This window comes from Zalophus californianus, chromosome 4 (genome assembly GCF_009762305.2).
Source record: "Zalophus californianus isolate mZalCal1 chromosome 4, mZalCal1.pri.v2, whole genome shotgun sequence".
In the NCBI taxonomy this organism is placed as follows: Eukaryota; Metazoa; Chordata; class Mammalia; order Carnivora; family Otariidae; genus Zalophus; species Zalophus californianus.
The window spans coordinates 143,092,965-143,115,631 of NC_045598.1; the positions used below are offsets into that span (position 1 = coordinate 143,092,965).

General features: G+C 37.6%; 2 protein-coding genes across 8 annotated transcripts in view; both read right to left on the reverse strand.

Moving 5' to 3' along the window:
* The window catches only part of RMDN1 (regulator of microtubule dynamics 1), a 50,392-nt gene extending 27,956 nt beyond the window's left edge, over window positions 1-22,436 (reverse strand). For 6 of the 7 annotated variants that reach the window (XM_027581614.2, XM_027581612.2, XM_027581616.2 and 3 more), the window contains exons 1-2: window positions 22,200-22,436; window positions 8,232-8,349 (exon numbers count right to left, since the gene is read on the reverse strand). In XM_027581614.2, the coding sequence (XP_027437415.1) occupies window positions 8,232-8,349; window positions 22,200-22,328 (247 nt within the window). In that variant the 5' untranslated portion in view covers window positions 22,329-22,436. Of the gene's footprint in view, window positions 1-8,231; window positions 8,350-12,408; window positions 12,562-22,199 lie in introns of all 7 variants that reach the window. The other variant, XM_027581613.2, reaches the window with a different exon arrangement.
* On the reverse strand, window positions 4,435-6,105 carry LOC113915526 (L-lactate dehydrogenase A-like 6A). The gene is given in 3 exon segments (XM_035727424.1): window positions 4,435-5,123; window positions 5,126-5,532; window positions 5,534-6,105. Coding segments are annotated over 3 exon segments (1,137 nt in total). The 3' UTR covers window positions 4,435-4,965.
* Window positions 22,437-22,667: the final 231 nt, after the last annotated feature.

The following is a 22,667-nucleotide window of genomic DNA, read 5'->3' on the forward strand; positions in this document are numbered from 1 at the left end:
GGTACTCTTCCCCTCCATACACACAAACTCTTAGTTGTTGTTGCTAAGTACCATCCATTGCAGAAAATGATGATATAACATTGACTTCCAGCACTGAAAATTATTACTTTGCATGGACTGCACCACACTGTTTCACTAGATTCTCTTTATGACCTAACTTATACAAACACTGTTATGGAAAAATAATCAAATTTGTCATCAAGGGGCACCTGAGTGGCTCAGTCGGTTAAGCGGCTGCCTGTGGCTCAGGTCATGATCTCAGGGTCCTGGTATCAGGCCCCATGTCATCCTCATCAGTCGTAGGGCTCCCTGCTCAGTGGGGTGTCTGCTTCTCCCCTCTCCCTCTACTCCTCTTCCCTGCTCATGTGGGCGCTCTCTGGCTCTCTCTCTCAAATTAAAATCTTAAAAAAAAATTGTCATTGAAAACTTAGATGAACTTAACTACACAGAGAATCTGAAATTTACGTCACTGGCACTCTGCTCCAACCCATTCATTAACTTGTTTATACCTTACTAGAAAATATATAAACCTTACAGACAATGTAATGCTCTAAAAAACGTTGACTAGTTCCCAAAAAAACCAGTAAGCTTGAATTCCAGGATATTCCAATTACTACAATAAGGAACATACATATTTGTCTTCTATAAGGGTACTGTATTACTTAGTCTTATATATAAGCCAACATTTCAATATATTCAATTAAGTTTATTATTTACTTTAGTATGCTTTAACTGATAATAGTGTATTTGAGGTTGAATTTTTTTTAATTTTTGAAAAATTAAAAACTAGACCAGGAAAAAAAAAAAACCTCCTGAATCTGACACAACTATGTAAAGTGAAGTATTTTTACTAAGTTAACATCATAATGTAATTATAAAACTAGCTTAAAAAAATTAAATGACAATAGCAAATTCTTCTTTAATCCTACTTCAATCTGGTTGGGTGCCATAGTTCAATATTCATATGACTGGTTGATTTTCTTAAGTTTGCTTCCATTTTATTGTACACTTTTATCAGTAGCTGATTCTCCAAATTAAGGTTATAACAACCCAAAGATTTTTTTTTAAGATTTTATTTATTGACAGAGAGATATAGCGAGAGAAGGAACACAAGCAGGGGGAGTGGGAGAGGGAAAACAGGCTTCCCGCTGAGCAGGGAGCCTGATGCGGGGCTCGATCCCAGGACCCTGGGATCATGACCTGAGCCAAAGGCAGATGCTAAACAACTGAGCCACCCAGGTACCCAAAGATTTTTTTTTTAAGATTTTATTTTTTTAAGTTATCTCTACACTCAACCTGGGGCTCAAACTTACAACCCAGAGATCAAGAGTTGCGTGCTCTATACCAAATGAGCCAGCCAGGTGCCCCAACAACCCAAAGATTCTTAAAAAGAAATAGTAATCTTAGCATTCTTAGCCAATATTTGTGGTAGGCAGGATAATGGCCCTAAAAATGTCTACATCTTAATCCCTGGAACCTGTGAAAACGTACAGGTTACATGGCAAAGGGGAATTAAGTTTGTAACTAGAATTAAGGCTATTCATCAGCTAACCTTAAAACAGGAAACGATCCTGGATTAGCCAGGGGGCCCAGTATAATCACAAGAGTCTTTCAAAGTGGAAGGCACGGCAGAAGAAGAAAGTAGGTAGGAGGCAGAACAATGAAAACAAGGCCAGAGTGAAATGATTACTGGCCTGAAATATGGAGGAAAGGGGTCTTCAGCCAAGGAATGTGGAAAACCTCTAGAAACTGAAAACAAGGAAAGAGATTCTCCCCTAGAGTCTGGAACACAACCTTGCCCAACTTGTTGGTTTTAATCCAGCGTGACCCATTTTGGACTTCCGAACTATAGAACTGTACAATAATAAATTTATGTTGTTTTAAGTTACTAAGTTTGTGGTAATTTGTGACAGCTGCTGTAACAGAAAACTTATACAATATTAAATATATCGATCTGGCATATTCGAATGTATACATTGTATGTGTACATAACAAAGTTACATTTAATTCTATTCATTGATTTTTCTCAGACTTTCTGAGAAGACTGACAGAGATGACTGTCCTTAACATATCTAGGAATGCTGCATCTCATCACCCCTGTAATTAAAAGAAAAATAAAGAAATTAAGTGAATAATTTAAAATAGTTCAAATCCTTTTTGTGTGTACTGTTTCTTTCTTAACTTCTTAAATCACTTATCTATTTTTTTTATTATACAGTGTAGTACCATAAGCTACAATATCCAGGCTTTAAATATGTATTTTTTCTTGAGTCTTAAACAGAAATTTCTAAAATCATACAGTGTGCAATTTACAAGAAAAAATACTCTTACTCTGATACTACAAATTCACACAGGCACTAGGTTAGGAGCATGTAGACCACTCTTATCTGCAAATCAGCTGTGTGGGCTTTTTACTTGTTTAATGTTCCTGTACTTTTCCTGAAAATATTTAAAAATAAGCTATGCTACTGACATTAAGAGACCACATTGTTAAAATGGATTAAACTTTGAAAGTAAGTTACTTTTCTAGTTAATAGTGAATATCCCAAGATGAACTGAGATATTAATTCAACTGTACAAAACCAAATTTAGCCTAAATGAATATGCACAAGATCATAATTTTTTTTTTAAGATTTTATTTATTTGACAGAGAGACACAGCGAGAGACGGAACACAAGCAGGGGGAGTGGGAGAGGGAGAAGCAGGCTTCCCGCTGAGCAGGGAGCCCGATGTGGGGCTTGATTCCCAGGACCCTGGAATCATGACCTGAGCCGAAGGCAGACGCTTAACGACTGAGCCACCCAGGTGCCCCACAAGATCATAATTCTTAGAATTTTAAAAAATGTCACTGATACGACATAAATTAGTAAACTTTGGTCTTCTAGTTTTTCTTGCTAAGTGTACTCTTAGCCATGTGAGATGTATCTGCACAAAAAGAAATACTCTACTCCTCAAAGTAAGCAATCTACTTCTGGAAATTTCTCCCTACAGAAATTATAAAGTAGAAAATGAGTATCTAGATTCTCCAGGATTTTTCTAGATGCTAGAAGGCTCTAAGTAGCAACAACATCATCAAAATTTAAGGCAAATCTTTCACACCAACAATACTGTGGTCTCAGCAGTACTGGAAGCAGTGCCTCTAAAGATGCCCTGTAGTAGTACAAAGGACTACAGATGAAGGAGCACTGGCCTCGGTTCTGTAGATTCATCAAAGAAGAATCAGTGAAAGTATATGAAAAGAGACAACTGAAATGATTTTATGAAGAACCTTTAAGATGGGCCACTTGTAATTCTCTTTTAGGCATTTTATAAGTGAACTTTCACATACACACACACACACACACACACACACACACACGAGTACTGTGACTGTATTAGCATATCTTGAAGGGCTTTAAATTTTGTCTATTTTAAAGAAATAATGAAAAAACTTTCTACTGGAGTTCTTCAATTATGGCCGACAAGTGGGTATTTGCTCTATCCTGTGGTAAATATAGACGTTACCATTTTAAAAAAGAGTCCCACAACCCCATCCAACTGAAATGTCAAAACATATGTATGCCCTTGGGATCCCTGGGTGGCTCAGTCAGTTAAGAGGCTGCCTTTGGCTCAGGTCATGATCCCCAGGTCCTGGGATCAAGCCCCACGTCAGACTCCCTGCTCAGCGGGAAGCTTGCTTCTCCCTCTCCTTCTACCTGCCACTAACCCCTGCTTGTGCTCTCTCTCTCTCAAATAAATAAAATCTTAAAAAAAAAAAATCCTGATTAAAAAATAAAGTTTGTCTTGAGTCCAGCAATCTTGCTGAACTTTCTTAAAAAAAAAAAAATATATATATATATATAGGGGTGCCTGGGTGGCTCAGTCGTTAAGCGTCTGCCTTTGGCTCAGGTCATGATCCCAGGGTCCTGGGAATCGAGCCCCGCATCAGGCTCCCTGCTCCATGGGAAGCCTGCTTCTCCCTCTCCCACTCCCCCTGCTTGTGTTCCCTCTCTCACTGAGTCTCTCGCTGCCAAATAAATAAAATCTTAAATATATATATACATATACATATGCCCTTAATTTCTAAAAACATAATTCAGAATATGATTGTATCCCAGTAAATGAAGAAGGAAAAAATCTTTTAATTGGCTTCAATGAGCATGAAGCAGCCCTAAAGAGAAGTAAGCAGTTTTGATGAGCGGAATTATCTGAAGACCATTTCCTAAAAAATATGAAAAATAAAGATCACAGTATAGCAAATAGGAGAGAGATGACAAAGTAAAACTTGTAAGGACTGATGAAATTATAGTTTTTATAGAAACATGGGTCATTTTCCAAGTTAAAAAAATCTATCTCTATATTTTATCAGTAACTGATGTTTTTTCAAGGGCAATGGTCTAGTTGCACAAATTATAATGAACATGCCAATCAACTAATTATAAAGTGACATTTTATTTAAGAAAACAAAGTTAAAGAAAATCAAAGCAAGTTAAATAAATATCCATACTCTGTTCTTTGTATTAACTTTCTAAGTGCTCAAAATATGCTTGAAAACACAGGAAGGATTCTACAATATACGGCAATTTTCATTAAAATCTTTAATAAAGATAATTAACAGTTTTCAGAGTAAGTTATACCTTGGAATATTAAAATCTTATTTAAGGTCAAATCAAGGTTTCATTTGGAGTTAGGACTAGAACTAACATTTCGAGTTGTTTGTATAAACTTTTACTTTTACATTCGTAGAGGAAGTTATAACTTTTTTCTAAGCAGCATATAAATGAACATATATATAAGCCAGCCAGAATGAAAGAATTAGCATTATGTTGGATGAAAAGAACCAGAATCTCTATAACACATTAAACACATACATCATACATCCTTTTAGACCAAAGAGCAACTACACACACACGGATTCAAGTTTATTCAAAAGTTTGATATACAATCCTGCAACTACTATCTCTCCTTTTATTACAGGATCAAACTTTAAAGCTTGATCTCTTTGTGACTTTTCCAAAGTTTTTCTGCACTCCTTCTCAAATGGATCTCCTCTTCAAGGGTCAGCTTTATCTTAATACGGTTTGCAATACCATCCTCTCCCAAGATACAAGGAACACTAAGGAATACTTCTTCATTTATTCCAAGAGGCCCTTCGTTATGGTGGAAACTGGATGCACTCTCCTAAGATTCTTCAAAATGCTTTCTGTTAAATCAGCTACAGATAGACCAACAGCGCAATTTGTATAACCTTTCATTTTAACCATCTCATAGCCAGAGGTTATCACCTCTTTGTGGACATTTTCCCAGTGCTCAGGATCTTTATCCGTTCCTATATCTGAATTCAGATCCTTCAAGGGGATACTAGCAATGTTAACTCCACTCCACACAGGTACACTTGAGTCTCCATGTTCTCCAAGGATCCATGCATGACAGCTTTCTGAGTGGATACCAAGTCTTTGCCCAATAAAGAAACGGAAACAGGCAGTGTCCAGATTACAGCCACTTCCAGTAACATGGTTATGGGGAAATGCATTCAACTTCCAAGCTACATAAGATATCCACTGGATTAGAAACAACTACCATTTTGCACTGGGGACCATACCGGGTAATGTTGGAAATCATTAATTTAATGATGGACACATTTCTCTTGACTACATCAAGGCGTTTTTCTCCTTTTCTTGGGTGTGCATCTGCTGTGATAATCACTAGGTTGGAGTTTGCAGTGACATGGTAATCTTTGCTGGAAACAATATTTGGCATTTTCATGAAAGAGCTGCCATGTTGAAGATCCACTGTCTCACCCTTCAGTTTGCCTTCATCAACATCCACAAAAGCAAGTTCATCACTCAAGCCTTTTAATAAGATGCTGATAGCACATGCCATGCCAACTGATCCAATTCCTATAACAGAGATCTTATTGTGATAAATGGTCTCCTCTGAAGTGAAATTCTTAATAAGTTCGCACCTGATAGTTGCCATCTTGGAGACAGGGATAAAGGACCAACTGTCCCTGAGAGGGGTGCATACCACCTGGCAGGGACACAGAGCCATCCCTAGGCAAAAGACATTCGCTCCTACAGGGCGTAGTCTCCTGCTCGTCCATAGGACTCCCCCAGCCCAGCTCATAGCAGTTGGCTCAAGAGGTGAAGGAAGGGAATGGAGGAAAGCCACATCAAAGTTCTTTGAAGCGCAAAGTAAGTAAACAGTTGAAGGTTTAATGCCCTACCACCTCACCCCCCACCCAGCTCACTACTGCACCTGTGCAAGACCACACCCAGCTCGTGCAGGCCCCACAAGGGTCCAGAACCTTAAAATGTTTTTTAATTTACTGAATCTGCAGTAATTTTAAATAAAGACACATTTGAAAAAATGGACTATTACCGTTAAAGCTAAAGTTAATTTCAGCTTTGCCTTTCAAAATGCCATATTTTGTCGCTCAGGGAAGCCCTACATCTTTGCACTCATTTCCATAAGGAAAGGGTGCTAAAGTACACTGAAACTAAGTGTGACAGACCAAAAAAATTGATTAGAGTTCTAATCTCTGCTCTGACACTTTGACTTTGAAGAAGTTAAACTGTGAGCTTCTTTTTCAAAGGTTAATACTATAATGGTGGAGCCTGGCTGGCTCAGTCAGTAGAGCTCCTGACTCTTGACTTCCGGGTCCTGAGTTCCTGTCCATGTTGGCGATAGAGTTTAAAATAAAATAAAATAAAAAACAAACAAACAAAACACCTAAAATGGAACACACACACACAGATCCAAATAAAAAATATTAAAACTGCAACCACTGGGCACATCTCTCAGGGATACATTTTAAAAAATTATTATCATGTCATAATACAATTTGTTCTTACTACTTAGAAGGTTGCTGTGAGAATTGAAGTTAGGTGAAAAGTTTAGGGAACCAAGTCCTCTACTTTATCCATCATAAAAATTATACATAAAAGGAAAGATAAAACAAAAACACAGCAATTCTCAATATCTGCTCTTTTTTTTTAAGATTTTATTTTTATTTTATTCATGAGAGGTAAAGAAAGAGGCAGAGGGAGAAACAGGCTCTCTGCAGAGCAGGGAGCCAGATTTTGGGACTCAATCCCAGGACCCTGTGATCATGACCTAAGCCGAAGGCAGTCACTTAACCAACTGAGCCACCCAGGCACCCTTTATCTGCTCTTTTAAAGACAAGGATAATCATGGGAAATCAATAACTAGTAATTTTTAGCTAATATTCTCAAATTCATCTACCACAACTTTAATAAGAACATCTATTCAAAATAAAATCTCTGCTTCTTTCCCCAATCACTTCTAAATGATTAAAAGGTGGGGACTACAAAAATTAAAAATTTTTATCTAATATACTGAAATTTTGCCTCTGTCAACACACACAACTGTTTTAATTAATTTCTTTTAAATACGGCAAGTCTTGATATATATACTTATCTATAGTATACCAAATCTGATAGAAATCTGATAGAATTTTTCTACTTTTCAATCAGTTATTTGATATTTAGTACTAAACTGCATTTTGTCTGTAAATAAAATATTTTTACCTCAAAGTAATTGGGCCTTTATTAACAATATCAAGAAGAGTATAATAACTTGGAATTAATGACAAAAGAATTATTGTGTCAAAAGGGCTAGATCCAGGGCGCCTGGGTGGCTCAGTTGGTTAAACGACTGCCTTTGGCTCAGCTCATGATCCTGTAGTCCCTGGATCGAGTCCCACATCAGGCTCCCTGCTCGGCGGGGAGTCTGCTTCTCCCTCTGACCCTCCCCTCATCTCATGTGCTCTCTCTCTAAAAAAAAAAAAAAAAAAAACCAAAACTCTAAAAAAAAAAAGGGGGGCTAGATTCATTCTCTGTGGTATATTCCTCTCCTAATCCCTCAACCCCTTAAAAATGTAAAAAATATTCTTAGCCCAAGGATCCCATAAAACTACAAAATATTAACAGAGTATCTTTCACTGAAGGAGCTCTAGTTGCTAGAAGATATTACACATACACAGAAATATATATGTTCACACAGAGATGTACACACAAATATAATATATATACATATTACATATATAAAATCAGACTCAATGACAAATAAAGAAAAGCAGAAATATAGCCTAGAAAAAAGCTTCATTACTTATTCAAAAATAACTCAAAGTTATTAACAAAATATTTTAATATTTTATTAATAACACAATAATTATGTTATTAACAAACATAATTAACTCTAAGTAGTCCATGTGTTTAGCTTAGGCTTACCTTTGGCTGTGGCATGAACCACAGCAGCCTGGGAAAATACTTGAAATGTTTCAAAACCCAAATAAGGTAAAGCTGAGAATAAAAGGCTTCTTTTGACAGATCCTAGATTTCCCATCACCTATGGAAACAATTATGGCCAGAGTTATCAAACACAAAATGTGAACGAACAGCTACTCCAAGCAAAAATTACATCAATTAAAAAAAATTACAACAACTTTCTCCTACCCCCAAAGCAATCAATCCTAAGAATACTGGAAGCTCAAAATTTACTTCAAATTCTTCAGTAAAACTATTTCACATACTTACATTACAGGGAGAGCATATCCTGTTAAGAAAAGATTCTTAACAATGGCTAAGGCTAACAATAGTAATTTATCTAAAAATCACAGTCATGCTAAGTGCTGGACTGTAAGATCTACATTTTATTTGAGGAGGCATGGATATTGTAACTATGAAATAAAATATAAAATACTAATATATAACAAGTACCAATCCTAAGAACAGACAAGATGAAAAATATCAAATATGGTAATTACTACACATAAAAAGTGTACATGGATTTAAAGATATCTTCAAAAGTGATCTACAAAACCCATAGTTTTGGGCACCTGGGTGGCTCAGTTGGTTAAGCGACCGCCTTCGGCTCAGGTCATGATCCTGGAGTCCCTGGATCGAGTCCCACATCGGACTCCCTGCTCAGCAGGGAGTTTGCTTCTCCCTCTGACCCTCCCCCTCTCATGTGCTCTTTCAATCTCACTCTCTCTCTCAAATAAACAAATAAAATTTAAAAAAAAAACCCATAGTTTTGAAATAAACAATGAATAAAGAGCATATCCAAATAGATTTGTAAATGGATTTTCATTATTATGGCCAGAATTCTCAAGACCCAAGAAGGCTAAGGAGTATATGGATATCACTCCACCAATTCTTTCCTACAACAGTTTTTCTTTCACAAGATAGTATCATTTTCTCCCTTTCTGTTGATTCATTCCCACTGGTATAAAAACAAGCTATACTATCTTTGTAAGTTTTTATTTTTCTCTTAAAAACAAAGAGCTTCCTCTTGAATTCACTTCTCCCTTTAGTCTCATTTTCTAACTTCTCTTTTCAGCAAAACTTTTAAAAAGTTGTCGTTACTCTGTCTCCACTTCCTCTCTTCCCACTCTTGAACTTACACAAATCACTTTTATCCCCACAACACCACTGATGGTATGCCAGTTACAGCAACCAAGGACACAGCTATTTCTTATACTCAATTCTGAATCTCAGCTTCCTTGACCTAGCAACAGTATTTGACAGCTGATCACTTTTTAAGTTATGAATGGATGTTTAATTTTTTTTAAGATTTTATTTATTTATGTGAGAGAGAGAAGGAAAGAGAGCAATGAGCAGGGGGAGGGGCAGAGAAGAAGCAGATTCCCCACTGAGCTGGGAGCCCAGTGCAGGGCTCCATGCAGGGACTCAGGGATGATGACCTGAAGGCAGACGCTTAACCGACTGAGCCAGCCAAACGCCCCTGGAAGTTTAATTTTTTTACTAAAACAGCTTTATTAAGGGGTGCCTGGGTGGCTCAGGCAGTTAAGTGCCTGCCTTCAGCTCAGGTCATGATCCCAGGGTCCTGGGATTGAGTCCCGCATCGGGCTCCCTGCTCAGTAGGAAGTCTGCTTCTCCCTCTCCTTCTGCCCTTCACCCCACTTGTGCACACAAATGCACTCTCTCCCAAATAAAATAAAATCTTAATAAAAATAAAAGTTTTATTGAAATATAAATGACATACTACAAACTGTACATACATAATATGTACAATTCATTAAGGCATGCATATAAACCCATAAAACCATTACTATCACCACAATCAAGATAAAGATATCTGCAAGCCCCTCCCCCTTTTCCTCATGCTTCTTTGTAATACATCAGCCCCTTTCGTCAGCACTTGCTGTGTTCTCTTCACTCTTGAAACACTTTTCACTTGGCTTTTGGAACACTACTACCATATTTTCTCTGGTTTCAACAACTGCTCCTTTTCTTTGGTTGGTTCCTCCCTGGCCAGCTATGTTTGGGCTTTTTCCCCAGACCTTCTTTTCTCTACTTGTACCATTTTGGTGATCTCATCTTTAAATATCATCAACATCATACACACAAATGTAATATGAAGCCTGGGTTACTCCTCTAAACTTCAGAATCATATATCCAGCAGCTTAATCAACATCTATCTCCACATGAAGTACAACAGGCATCTCACATTTATTAGCCAAAACAAGTACTGTTTCCCTCAACTTTACCCATCTCACAACTTTCCCTCTCATGGTAAAGGGCAATTCTATTCTTCTATTAGGTTAAAAAAACAAACAAGCAAACAAAAAACCTTGTAGCCATTCTCGACTTTCTCTCAGGACTCACAACTGACCCATATCTTAACTTCTCATAAGGATCTAGGGTAGGAATGAGGAATCCAACATATTCCAATTTGCTGAGTGCTTTAATTTCTTGAGCATGAATATTCAAGATATTACACACAACTGGATTCAAAACAAATCAACAGCAAAGCAAGAAAACTGAATTTGACATAATCACAATTTTAACATATTTTCTGAGTTTATTCATATTTACCAAGGAGAAGCAAGATGGGGTTAGGAGCAGACAGTATGGGGGTGTGGATGTATGGTGGTGGTACTTGGAAGAAAAAGACTTAAGATATCAGTAAGTCTCCTGGTTCCTTATTTTTATGGCAGGTATATCACATGGTTGAAAAGTATGCACAGACTGTTAAAGCTTGAGAAAACTACACATTCACAGTGTTCAATTTCCTTGCTGGTATCATGTTCAATAAACAATAATCCTGGCTTTCTGAGAGGGGAAAAAATGCACTGTCGGGCAGCTGACATTTGTACTTCTTACTGTAAATTAATAAAGTGACAGTTTTCCAGTGGGACTCTGACTAGTTTGGTTAATGTAGAGCAGCTTTCTGCTCATCTGTGAGAAAATAGATAAAAATCATGTTTCTGGAACTAAAAAATAAATTAAAAGAATTAGGACCTAGTGACCCCTGAAGATACTAACAACTTGTGAAACTGTCTGTCTGAGACAGCTAGAATGTACCATTTTACTTTGCACCTCCAATACTCTACAATTCCTGTCACATAAATAATTCTCAAAAAAATATTTGTTAAACCAAAGAAGTAAGCTATCTGTTAAATAAGTCTTTTCTTCAACACTAATTATACTAAGTTCAAGCTAGAAGGAACTCCAAAATACAAACTCATCACTAAATGGGAAGGAATGTGTCCCTACCATCTCCCAGTTTTCCTCCTAATTTCCTGTCAGCTCCTCCTCCACTTAAATATCGGAATTCCTCCACGGTAGGTACTAGGTCTTCTTCTTGTCTTACTATAAAGTACTTTCAACCTCTACCATGTTATCATTTACAACCATATGATAATGTCCCCTGAATCTGTATCTCCAGCTCAGACCTCAGAAGGTAAACACCAGACCTATCCAACTACTGTCTATTCTACATGTCAACTTGGCTATCTCATCAATCACCATAACTAGCCCAAAACATCTCATCTCCCTCTTTGCCATCCCCCCCAATTGCTTCTGTAGTCCTATTCCAGTAAACAGCATCACCATCCATCCTGCTGCTCTAGCCAGAAACTTGAGATCTTTGCTGACTGCTTCCTTTCAGTTCCCACATCAAAGCTATCTTTTAGGTCCACTAAGTTTACATCCTTAGTGTACTTTAAATGCATCCACTTATTTCCATTTCCATGATTACCACTAAAGTTCAAGCCACTAGATTTCTCACTGTGCTATACCAATCATCCCTTATCTGGTCTATAGCATCCACTCTAACCTATCCATTCTTGACCCTAGACAAAGTTATTTTTTTAGCATTTTTTGATCAAATGATTTCCCTGTTTAAAAATGTTTCATGGTTTCCTATAACCTTTAGAATAAAATCAGTGGGGTGCCTGAGTGGCTCAGTCGGTTAAGTGTCTGCCTTCAGCTCAGGTCATGATCCCAGGGCCCTGGGATCGAGACCTGCATAGGGCTCCCTGCTCAGCGGAGAGTCTCCTCCCTCTGCCTGCCACTCTGGCTATCTGTGCTCTCTATCTCTCTGTCAAATAAGTAAATAAAATCTTAAAAAAAAAAAAAGAATAAAATCAGAAATACTTAACATTGTTTATATGGTTTTCTGAATCTGGTTGTAGTAAGCAGCCTCTAAAATGGCCCCAGTGGGTCTGGTTCAAAATGGCAATGTAGGAGGATCGTGAACACCCATCCTCTCATGGACACACCAAATCTACAGCTACATGCCAAACAATTTCCTCTGAAAGAAACCCAAAAAGAGACTGAAGTCATACCATGCATCTTTTCTGACCACGATGTTATGACACTAGAAATCAACCACTAAATAAATAAATAAATCTGGAAAGGGCACAAATACATGAAGGTTAAATAACATGCTACTAAACAATAAATGGGTCAACCAGGGAATCAAAGAAGAAATAAAAAAATACATAGGGACAAATAAAAATGAAAACACAACAGTCCAAAATCTTTGGAGTGCAGCAAAAGCAGTTCTAAGAGGAAAGTTTACAGCAATACAGACCTACCTCAAAAAGCAAGAAAAATCTCAAGTAAACGACCTAACCTTACATCTAAAGAAGCTAGAAAAACAAAAACAAACAAAACCCAAATCCAGCAGGAGGAAGGAAATAGTAAGCATTAGAGCAGAAATAAATTATATAGAGACTAAAAAAACAACTAAATAGATCAATGAAACCAGGAGCTGGTTCTCTGAAAGATCAACAAAATTGACAAAACTTTAGACAGACTCATCGAGAGAGAGAGAGAGGAGGGAATCAAAATCAGAAACGAAAGAAGAAATAACTGACATCTTAGAAATACAGAGGATTATAAGAGAATATTATGAAAAATCATATGCTAACAAACTGGACAACCCAGAAAAAATGGATATAATCTCCCAAAACTGAATTGGGATGAAACAGAAAATTTGAACAGATGGATTACCAGCAATGAAACTGAATTACTAATCAAAAAACTCCCAACAAACAAAAGTCCAAGACCAGATGCTTCATTCTACCCAACATTTAGAAGAGTTAATACCTATTCTTCTCAAATTTTTCCAAGAAACAGAAGAGAAAGGAAAACTTCCAAATTCATTCTATGAGGCCACCATTATTACCCTGATACCAAAATCAGATAAAGACACTACCAAAGAGAACCCCAGACTAATATCTCTGATGAACATAGATGCAAAAATCCTCAACAAAAATTCTCAACAAAGTATTAGCAATCCAAATCCAAAATACATTAAAAATAATAATTCACCACAATCAAGTGAAATTTATCCAGGAATGTAAGGTTGGTTCAATATTCACAAATCAACCAACATGATACATCACATCAATAAGAGGAAGGATAAAAACTGTATGATCATTTCAACAGAAGCAGAAAAAGCATCTGACAAAGTACAGCATTCATTCATGATAAAAGCCCTCAACAAAGTAGGCAGAGAGGGAACATACCTCAACATAATAAAGGCCATATATGAAAAACACAGCTAATATCATTACTCAATGGAGGAAAATTGAGAGCTTTTCCACTAAGGTCAGAAATAAGGCAAGGATGTCCACTCTCACCACTTTTATTCAGTGTAGTACTGGAAGTCCTAGCTACAGCAATCAGAAAAGAGAAAGGAATAAAAGACATCCAAATTGGTAAGGAAGAAGTAAAACTTTTACTAATTGCAGATGACAGAATACTACATGTAGAAAACCCTAAAGTCACCAACAAAAAAGCTACCAGAAGTGATACATGAATTCAGTCAAGTCACAAGATACAAAATCAACGTACAGAAATCTGTTGCTCTTCTATACACTAATAATGAAGCAGCAGAAAGAGAAAGGAAGAAAAGAATCCCATTTACAACTGCACCAAAAATAATTAAATCCCTAGAAATAAACTTAACCAAGAAGGTAACACCTGTACTCTAAAAACTATAAAACACTAATGAAAGAAATTGAAGACAACACAAAGAAATGGAAAGGCGTTCCATGCTCATGGATTGAAAAGAACAAATATTGTTAAAATGTCCACATTACCCCAAGCAAGCTAGAGATTTAATGCAATCCCTAACAAAAATATCAATAGTATTCTTCCCAGAACTAGAAAAACAATCCTAAAATTTGCATGGAACCACAAAGACCCTATATAGCCAAAGCAATCTTGAAAAAGTAAAACAATACTGGAGGTATCACAATTTAAGATTTCAAGATATCTTACAAAGCTGTAGTAATTAAAACACTATGGTGCTGGCAGAAAAAGAGACACATAGATCAATGGAACAGAACAGAGAGCCCAGAAATAAACCCACAATTACATGGTCAATTAATCTATGACAAAGGACGCAAGAATATGCAATGGGAAAAAGACAAGTCTCTTCAACAAATGGTGTTGAGAAAACTGGACAGCTACATGCAAAAGAATGAAACTGGACCATTTTTTACACCATACAAAAAAAAAAAAATAAACTCAAAATGGACTAAGTACCTAAATGTGAGACCTGAAACCATAAAAATCTTAGAAGAGAGCACAGGCAATAATTTCTCTGACATCAGCCATAAAAACGTTTTTCTTGATAGGTCTCCTGAGGCCAGGGAAACAAAAGCAAAAATAAACTGTTGGGACTACATCAAAATAAAAACTTCTGCACGGCAAAGGAAACAACCGACAAAACTAAAAAACAGCCTACTGACTGGGAGAAGGTATTTTCAAATGACATATCTGATAAAGGGTTAGTATCCAAAATATATAAAGAAGTTATACAACTCAACATCCAAAAAAACAAATAATCCAATTTAAAAATGGGCAGAAGACATGAACAGACATTTCTCCAAAGACATACAGATGGCCAACAGACACATGAAAAGAAGCTCAACATCACTCTGCATCAGGAAAATGCAAATCAAAACCACAATGAGAGGCACCTGGGTGGCTCAGTTGGTTGGGCGACTGCCTTCGGCTCAGGTCATGATCCTGGAGTCCCGGGATTGAGACCCACATCGGGCTCCCTGCTCAGCAGAGAGTCTGCTTCTCCCTCTGACCCTCTTCCCTCTCGTGCTCTCTATCTCTCAAATAAATAAATAAATAATCTTTAAAAAAAAAAAAAACACAATGAGATATCACCTCACATCTATCAGAATGGCTAAAATAAAAAACACAAACAATGAGTATTGGCAAGGATGTGGAGAAAAAGGAACTCCCATGCACTCTTGGTGGGAATGTAAACTGGTGCAGCCACTGTGAGAAACAGTATTGAGTTTCCTCAAAAATTTTTAAATGAAATTACCCCATGATCCAGCTATGACACCACTGGGTATTTACCCAAAGAATATGAAAACACTAATTCAAAAGAATAAATGCACATGAATGTTTATTGCAGCAATATTTACAATAGCCAAAATAAGGAAGCAACCCAAGAGTCTATCAAGAGATGAATGAATAAAGAACATGTGGTATATAGATAAAAATGTAGTATTATTTAGCCATAAAAAAATAATCAAGTCTTGAAATTTACAACAACATGAATGGATCTAGAGTGTATAATGGTTGAGCAAAATAAATCAAAGAAACACAAATACTGTATGATTTCACTCATGTGTGGAATTTAAGAAACAACACAAATGAACAACAACAACAACAACAACAACAAAAAACAGATGATTACCAGAGCGGAGGTGGGTGGAGGGATGGGTGAAATAGGTGAAGGGAATTAAGAGTGCACTTACTCTCTATGAGCACGTAGTAATATATGAAATTGTTGAATCACTATATTGTACATCTGAAATGAATATAACACTGTATCTTAACTACACTAGAATTAAAATTTTTAAGAATCCATTGAAAATATCATACATCATGATCAAGTGGGATTTATTCTAGGGTACTGCAAGGAAGATTCAAAAATCTGCAAACCAATCAGGGTGACACAACAAAATGAAGGCCCCAAATCACATGATTATCTCAATAGATATAGAAAAAGCATCTGACAAAAATTCAATATCCATTCATGATAAAATTCTCAATAAAGTGGATATAGAGGGAATATATCTCAACATAATAAAGCCAATACATGGGGCGCCTGGGTGGCTCAGTTGGTTAAGTATCTGCCTTCAGCTCAGGTCATGATCCCAAGGGTCCTGGGACTGAGTCTGGCATCTGGCTCCTTGCTCAGCGGGGAGCCTGCTTCTCCCTCTCCCTTTGCCTGCCACTCCCTCTCTTGTGCTCTCTCAATCTCTCGCTCTGTCAAAAAATAAATAAAATCTTTAAAAAAATAAATAAATAAAGGCAATACATGACAAGTTCAGAGCTAGTATCATACTCAAGTGGTGAAAAGCCAAAAGCTTTTCCTCTAAAATGAGAATCAAGACAAGAATGCCCACTCTCACTTTTATTCAACACGGTATTAGAAATCCTAACTAGAGCAATTAGGAATAAAAAAAGAAGGAAAAGAAAAGAGAAAGAAAAGATATCCAAATCAGAAAGGAAGAAGTAAATTTGTAGTAACATGGTATTAGATATAGAAAACCCTAAAGAGGGCGCCTGGGTGGCTCAGTCGTTAAGCGTCTGCCTTCGACTCAGGTCATGATCCCAGGGTCCTCGGATCCAGCCCCTCATCGGGCTCCCTGCTCAGCGGGAGGCCTGCTTCTTCCTCTCCCACTCCCCCGCTTGTGTTCCTGCTCTCGCTCACTCTCTCTGTCAAATAAATAAATAAATCTTAAAAAAGAAAACCCTAAAGACCTCACCCAAAAACTGTTGAAAATAATAAACAAATTCAGTAAAGTAACAAGATACAAAATCAATACAAAAATATATTGTATTTCTTTATACTAATAATGAATTATCAGAGAAATTAAGAAAACAATCCCATTTATCGTTATATCAAAAAGAATAAAATACCTAGAAATAAATTTAACCAAGAATCTGGTAAAAGACCTGTGCACTAAAAACTGTAACACACTGATGAAAGAAACTGAAAACACAAATAAATGGAAAGAATTGCCGTGCTACCAGATTGGAAGAATACTGTAAAACCGTCCATACTACCTGAAGCAATCTGCAGATTCAACAGCATTTCAAATTCCAATTGCACTTTTCACAGAAACAGAACAAAGAATCTGAAGTTTGTATGGAACCACAAAAGACCCCAAATAGCCAAAGCAACCTTGAGAAGAACAAAGCAGGAGGGCATCATGCTTTCCTCATTTAAAAATTATTACAAAGCTACAGCAATCAGAACAGTATAGTATTCGCACACACAGATCTATGGAACAAAAGAGTGAGTTCAGAAATAAACTCATTGCATATATGGGCCAACTAATTTAAATACAGGAGCCAAGAATATACAATAAGAAAAAAAGTCTCTTCAATTAGTGTCCAGAAAACTGGACAGCCACATGAAAAGAATAAAACTGAACCACTGTATTACAGCATACACAAAAATTAACTCAAAAGGGACTAAAACCTTGAACATCAAATCTAAAACCATAAACTCCTAGAAGAAAACATAGGGGGTAAGCTCCTTGATGATGATCTTGGCAATAATTTTTCAGATTTTACACCAAAAGCAAAGGCAACAAAAGTAAAAATAAACTTGTGGGACTCCATCAAACTAAAAAGTTTGTGCACAGGAAATGAAACTATCAACAAAATGTAAAAGCAACCTACCAAATTGAAGAAAAAATTGGCACATCATATATCTGATAAGGGATTAACATCCAAAATATATAAAGAATTTTCACAATTCAAAAGGCAAAACCATTTAAAAAACCAGTCCAATTAAAACATGGGCAGAGTATGAGAAGAGACGTTTTTCCAGAGACTTAAAGATAGCCAACAGGTACATGAAAAGGTACTCATTAGGGAAATGCAAATCAAAACCACAATGTGGTATCTCACACTTCTTAGAATGGTATTGTCAAAAAAACAAGAAATAATAAGTGTTGGTGAGGATGTGGGGAAGAGGAACCCTTGTGCACTGTTGGTGGGAATGAAAATTGGTGCAGCCACTATAGAAAACAGCATGAAGGTTAATCAAGAAATAAAAAATAGAACTACTATATAGCCCAGCAATTCTACTGGGTGTTTAACCAAAGGAAACAGAAACACTAACTCAAAAAGATATATGCACCCCCACGTTCACTGAAGCAATATTTACAGTTGCCAAGGCATGAAGCAACATGAGTGTCCATCTATGAAGGCATAAAACAAATGTGATATATATATATATATATATATATATATATACACACACACATACACACATACACACAATGGAATATTTTTCAGCCATAAAAAGAATGAAATCTTGCCATTTGTGACAACCTGAAGGGACCTTGAGGGCATTATGCTAAGTGAAATATGTCAGACAAGAAAGACAAATGCAGTATGATCTCATTGTGGAATCTAAAACAAAAGCCAAACTTATAAATAGAGAACAGATTGGTGGCTGCCAGAGGGGGAGTAGAAGGGGGCTGGTTAAATGGGTGAAGATGGTCAAAAAGTATAAATTTCCAGTTATAAAATAAGTCCTAGGATGTAATGTACAGCACGATAACTACAGTTAATAATACTGTATGTATATTTGGAAGTTACTAAGAGGGTAAATCTTAAAAAAGTTCTCATCAAGAGAAAAAAACTGTAGAGAAGGATGTTAAATTTACTAATTGTGGGGATCATCTGGCAATATGTACAAATATTATATCATTGTGTCATATACCTGAAACTGTTACATGTCAATTATATCTCAATTTAAAAATATACAGATAAATTAATTAAAATGGCCCCAAATGATTTCTGCCTTTTGTCAGGGCCCAGGGCAGGCTGCCTCAAAATGGTATACTGATTATTCTGAATTGAAGCTATTTGGGAAACTGCTGGTGCAACAACACTGAGACCCTCCTCTGACTCCCCGAAACAGGAAATAAATCTCGCATATGAAAAATACCGTTCCTGTACTAAGAAGTAAAAAGACATCCTCATCACCAGAGATAAGGACGTTAAAAACCTAGAAAGCAATAGAAACAAGCCTTTGTTACAAATCTACTACCTCAGCCTAAATTATACTTAAAATTCCTTACTAAATAAAGCTCCCAAACATGTTTTCTTTATCCTGCCAGTTCCTCACAAATTTATTATGCCTAAAATGTATAAAAACTGCCTGCCTTGGTCATTTCTTTCGGTCTCAATTTCATTATTGGACATCCGTGCACATAATAAAACCTTGGTTTTTGTTCCTGTTGTTTCATGCAGTTTAATCCCTAAACCAGCTGGAAGAATCCTGGGAAGAAAGAGATTCTCCCTTCTGTACTTCTAATATTCACTCCTTTGTGTAATTCCTTCCCTTAAATGTAGGCTGGACTTACTGGCTCTCTTTAAAAAAACAGAATATGCAAAAAGTGAAGGGATGTTACTTCAAGATTAGGTATAAATTGCGACTTCCATCTTTGACACTCATTCTCTCAAGTGTTTCTTTGATTGCTTGCCTGCCCTGGGGGAAGCTGCTGTGTCTTAAGGCAGCCCTTTTGAGAAGCCTTCTAGGTGAGTTACAAAGGCCTGCCTACAACTACAGGAGCGAGGTTATAGGCATAACTTTCCCTCTACCTCTAAATTGAGCCCCCAAATGAAACCTCAACAGCCGAAGAGCTTGATTCAATCCTTATGAGAAACCTTCCGCCAGAGGCATCCAGCTAAGCCTCGATTTGATAACCAAAACACAGTGAGATTATGTTTGCTACTTTAAACCATTGAGTTGTGCAATAATCTGCTATGCAGTAATAGATAACTAATAAACTGGTACTTGTCTGATTTTTCAGCCTTGGTTTATATCAGTTTATTCTCCCATTTCAGGCTCCACTCATAATTTCAGGTCCTCAAAAATACCACTTTTTCTTACCTCAAGGCCTGTATCATGCTACTTTCTCTACTGGAATATTTTTTTGTCCTCATATTCCCACTCTTCTTTAACCTCCCCTCATTCTTCATATCTCATCTCTAATTGCTCACACTTTGCCCCTTCCTCCCTTCAAGATCAGGTTAGGTATAACTTTGTTTCTCTTTTCCCAACACTTTGCATTAATTACATTTACTCAACTACCTTTCCTTCTAATCTGGAAGATCAATGAGGAAAAGTGTTTCTATTTCTTATGTTCAATCTATCTCCAGAGCTTAGAACAGAGCCTTGTTCACAGTAAGCACTGAGTACAAATCTGCTGAAAAATAAACATTCAGGGGGGTGGTGGGATGGGTTGGCCTGGTGATGGGTATTAAAGAGAGCACGTTCTGCGTGAAGCACTGGGTGTTATGCACAAACAATGAATCATGGAACACTACATCAAAAACTAATGATGTAAATTATGGTGATTAACATAACATAATAATTTAAAAAAAAGAAAGAAAAACGTTCAGAGAAGTGTTTTTTAATAGATTACATATAGAAGAGACAGAAAAATGAAACCTCAGCCACTCAGCAGTAGCCCCCAATCTCAACAAACTCCTGGAAAATATCTCCAACTCGGCTTACTGACATCATGCTGAGAGAAAGGTTTAGGAACAAGAAAACAAATGATGATACAAAAACCCATGAAAAACTTGGAAAGTGTACTATTAGTTCCAACTCCCCCAAAATTCAATATATCTAAGGAAGAATGTTTTTCACTGCCTTTGGCTTAGAGTGAAGTTTTATTACTTAAAAATCTTTCTAGTCTCTCTTGATCTTGATTTTTTTCCTATCCTTTTCTATCTCCTCCAGTTCTCAGTTTTTTAGCACAGTGGCTATATGCAATACATGTAGATATCCTACCTGCCATCAAAACCAACATATTTCTGGCTGTGTGACTTGGATACATTACTTACCCTTACTTCTGTTTCCTCTTCCAAAAAATGGTTAAAATAACAGTTCTCACTCCATAGGATAGAAATGGAGATTATATGAGATAACGCTCAATGCAATGCCTGGTTATAGTAAAACTTCAAAAATGTTAGCCCTTATTATCTAAACGATGATCACCCCACTAAAATGGAACTTTTAACTCACCAATGCTCTAATTTGGGAACTTGAGGCTAACTAGTTTCCTACCTAGTACCCCTCCCATCCCTCTGCCTTATTTTTAACATCTCCCCATCTGACTATAAGCATTCTGGAGGATAGCAATCAAGCCTTTCATCACCTGTCCCCCTAACAGCTCCCCATAACCCTGAACATAGCAGGCAGTCAAAAATGTGTATTTTAGAGTTCAACATAATTAAACACCTAGTTCAAATAATACGTATCATATGCACTACTGCCAACCGTCACTCTCCAATCCCCTTCCATAAATAGATAAACCAAGGCCCACGAACGGTCTAATAGAAAAGCCAAAACTGGGATGACAATCCAACAACCTTCCTTAACACTATGCAGATAAAAACAAAGGACTCAAATTTTAAACCTAAATAGTACAAAATCTCTGCTTCTAAGTCGTAATAATTTTCAAAATCACACCACAAACTTTTCAAAGTCTGGCAGACTAAGTGCCTCAGGTGCTGTACAGTATCGCCAAAATAAAATTTTCACAGCGGTCAGGGTTCCAACCCCCCGCCCCCCCAACCAAAGTTCTGTTTTCACAGAGGAAAGACCGGCAGGATTCCCGGATTCTCGGGGGAGAAGGGTTGAGGGGGAGCTCATTCCTCCTTCGACCCCAGTTCTCAGAGAAGAAAGTAGCCTTGAGAAAGGGAGACGACCTGTCCGTTGCAGTCACCTGAAGAGCTCCAGGAACACCTGGCCCTAAGTACCTGCCTCAGTTCACCATATTCCCCAAGGAGATACGGAGCAGCCCGGCTGAAGAAGTGGGTGCCGGATCCCAGCCAGTAGTGAGGGGAGCGGAGTCAGGGCGGCGGGGGTACCTCAGAGCCGCGGAGTCGCCAAGTACAGCATTGTCCGCGGCTGCCAGCAACACCCGTCGAGAGCCAAGGTCCGGGAAAGACGGCACGTGCCCAAGGGAGAAAGCGCCAGAAGCGAGCGGCCAGCGCCATGACCAAAAACTCGCGGACTGACCCTTCACCCCTTCGGGCCGCTATGGAGTGCAGCGGAGCGAAAGTCTCTCTAGTCCTTCCCGAGAAAACAGCGACTTCCCTCCTCCAGGCCGCCTCTTCCGCTAAGCGATTTCCGGTCCACAGGTTCAGGGGGAGGGAAATACCCGGTTGGGTGGGACTTAGCGGCCCTTTCGTGCCTGCGCGCAGAGGACTGTTCTCTTGATGCTGTATGGTTTCTGCCGGTACTTTGTGGGGGCTCTCCTGGCTTTGGCATAGGATTAATCACCAGAACAGAGTTGAAAGTTCTCTGATAGACCTGATACTTTAAGTATGCAAGAA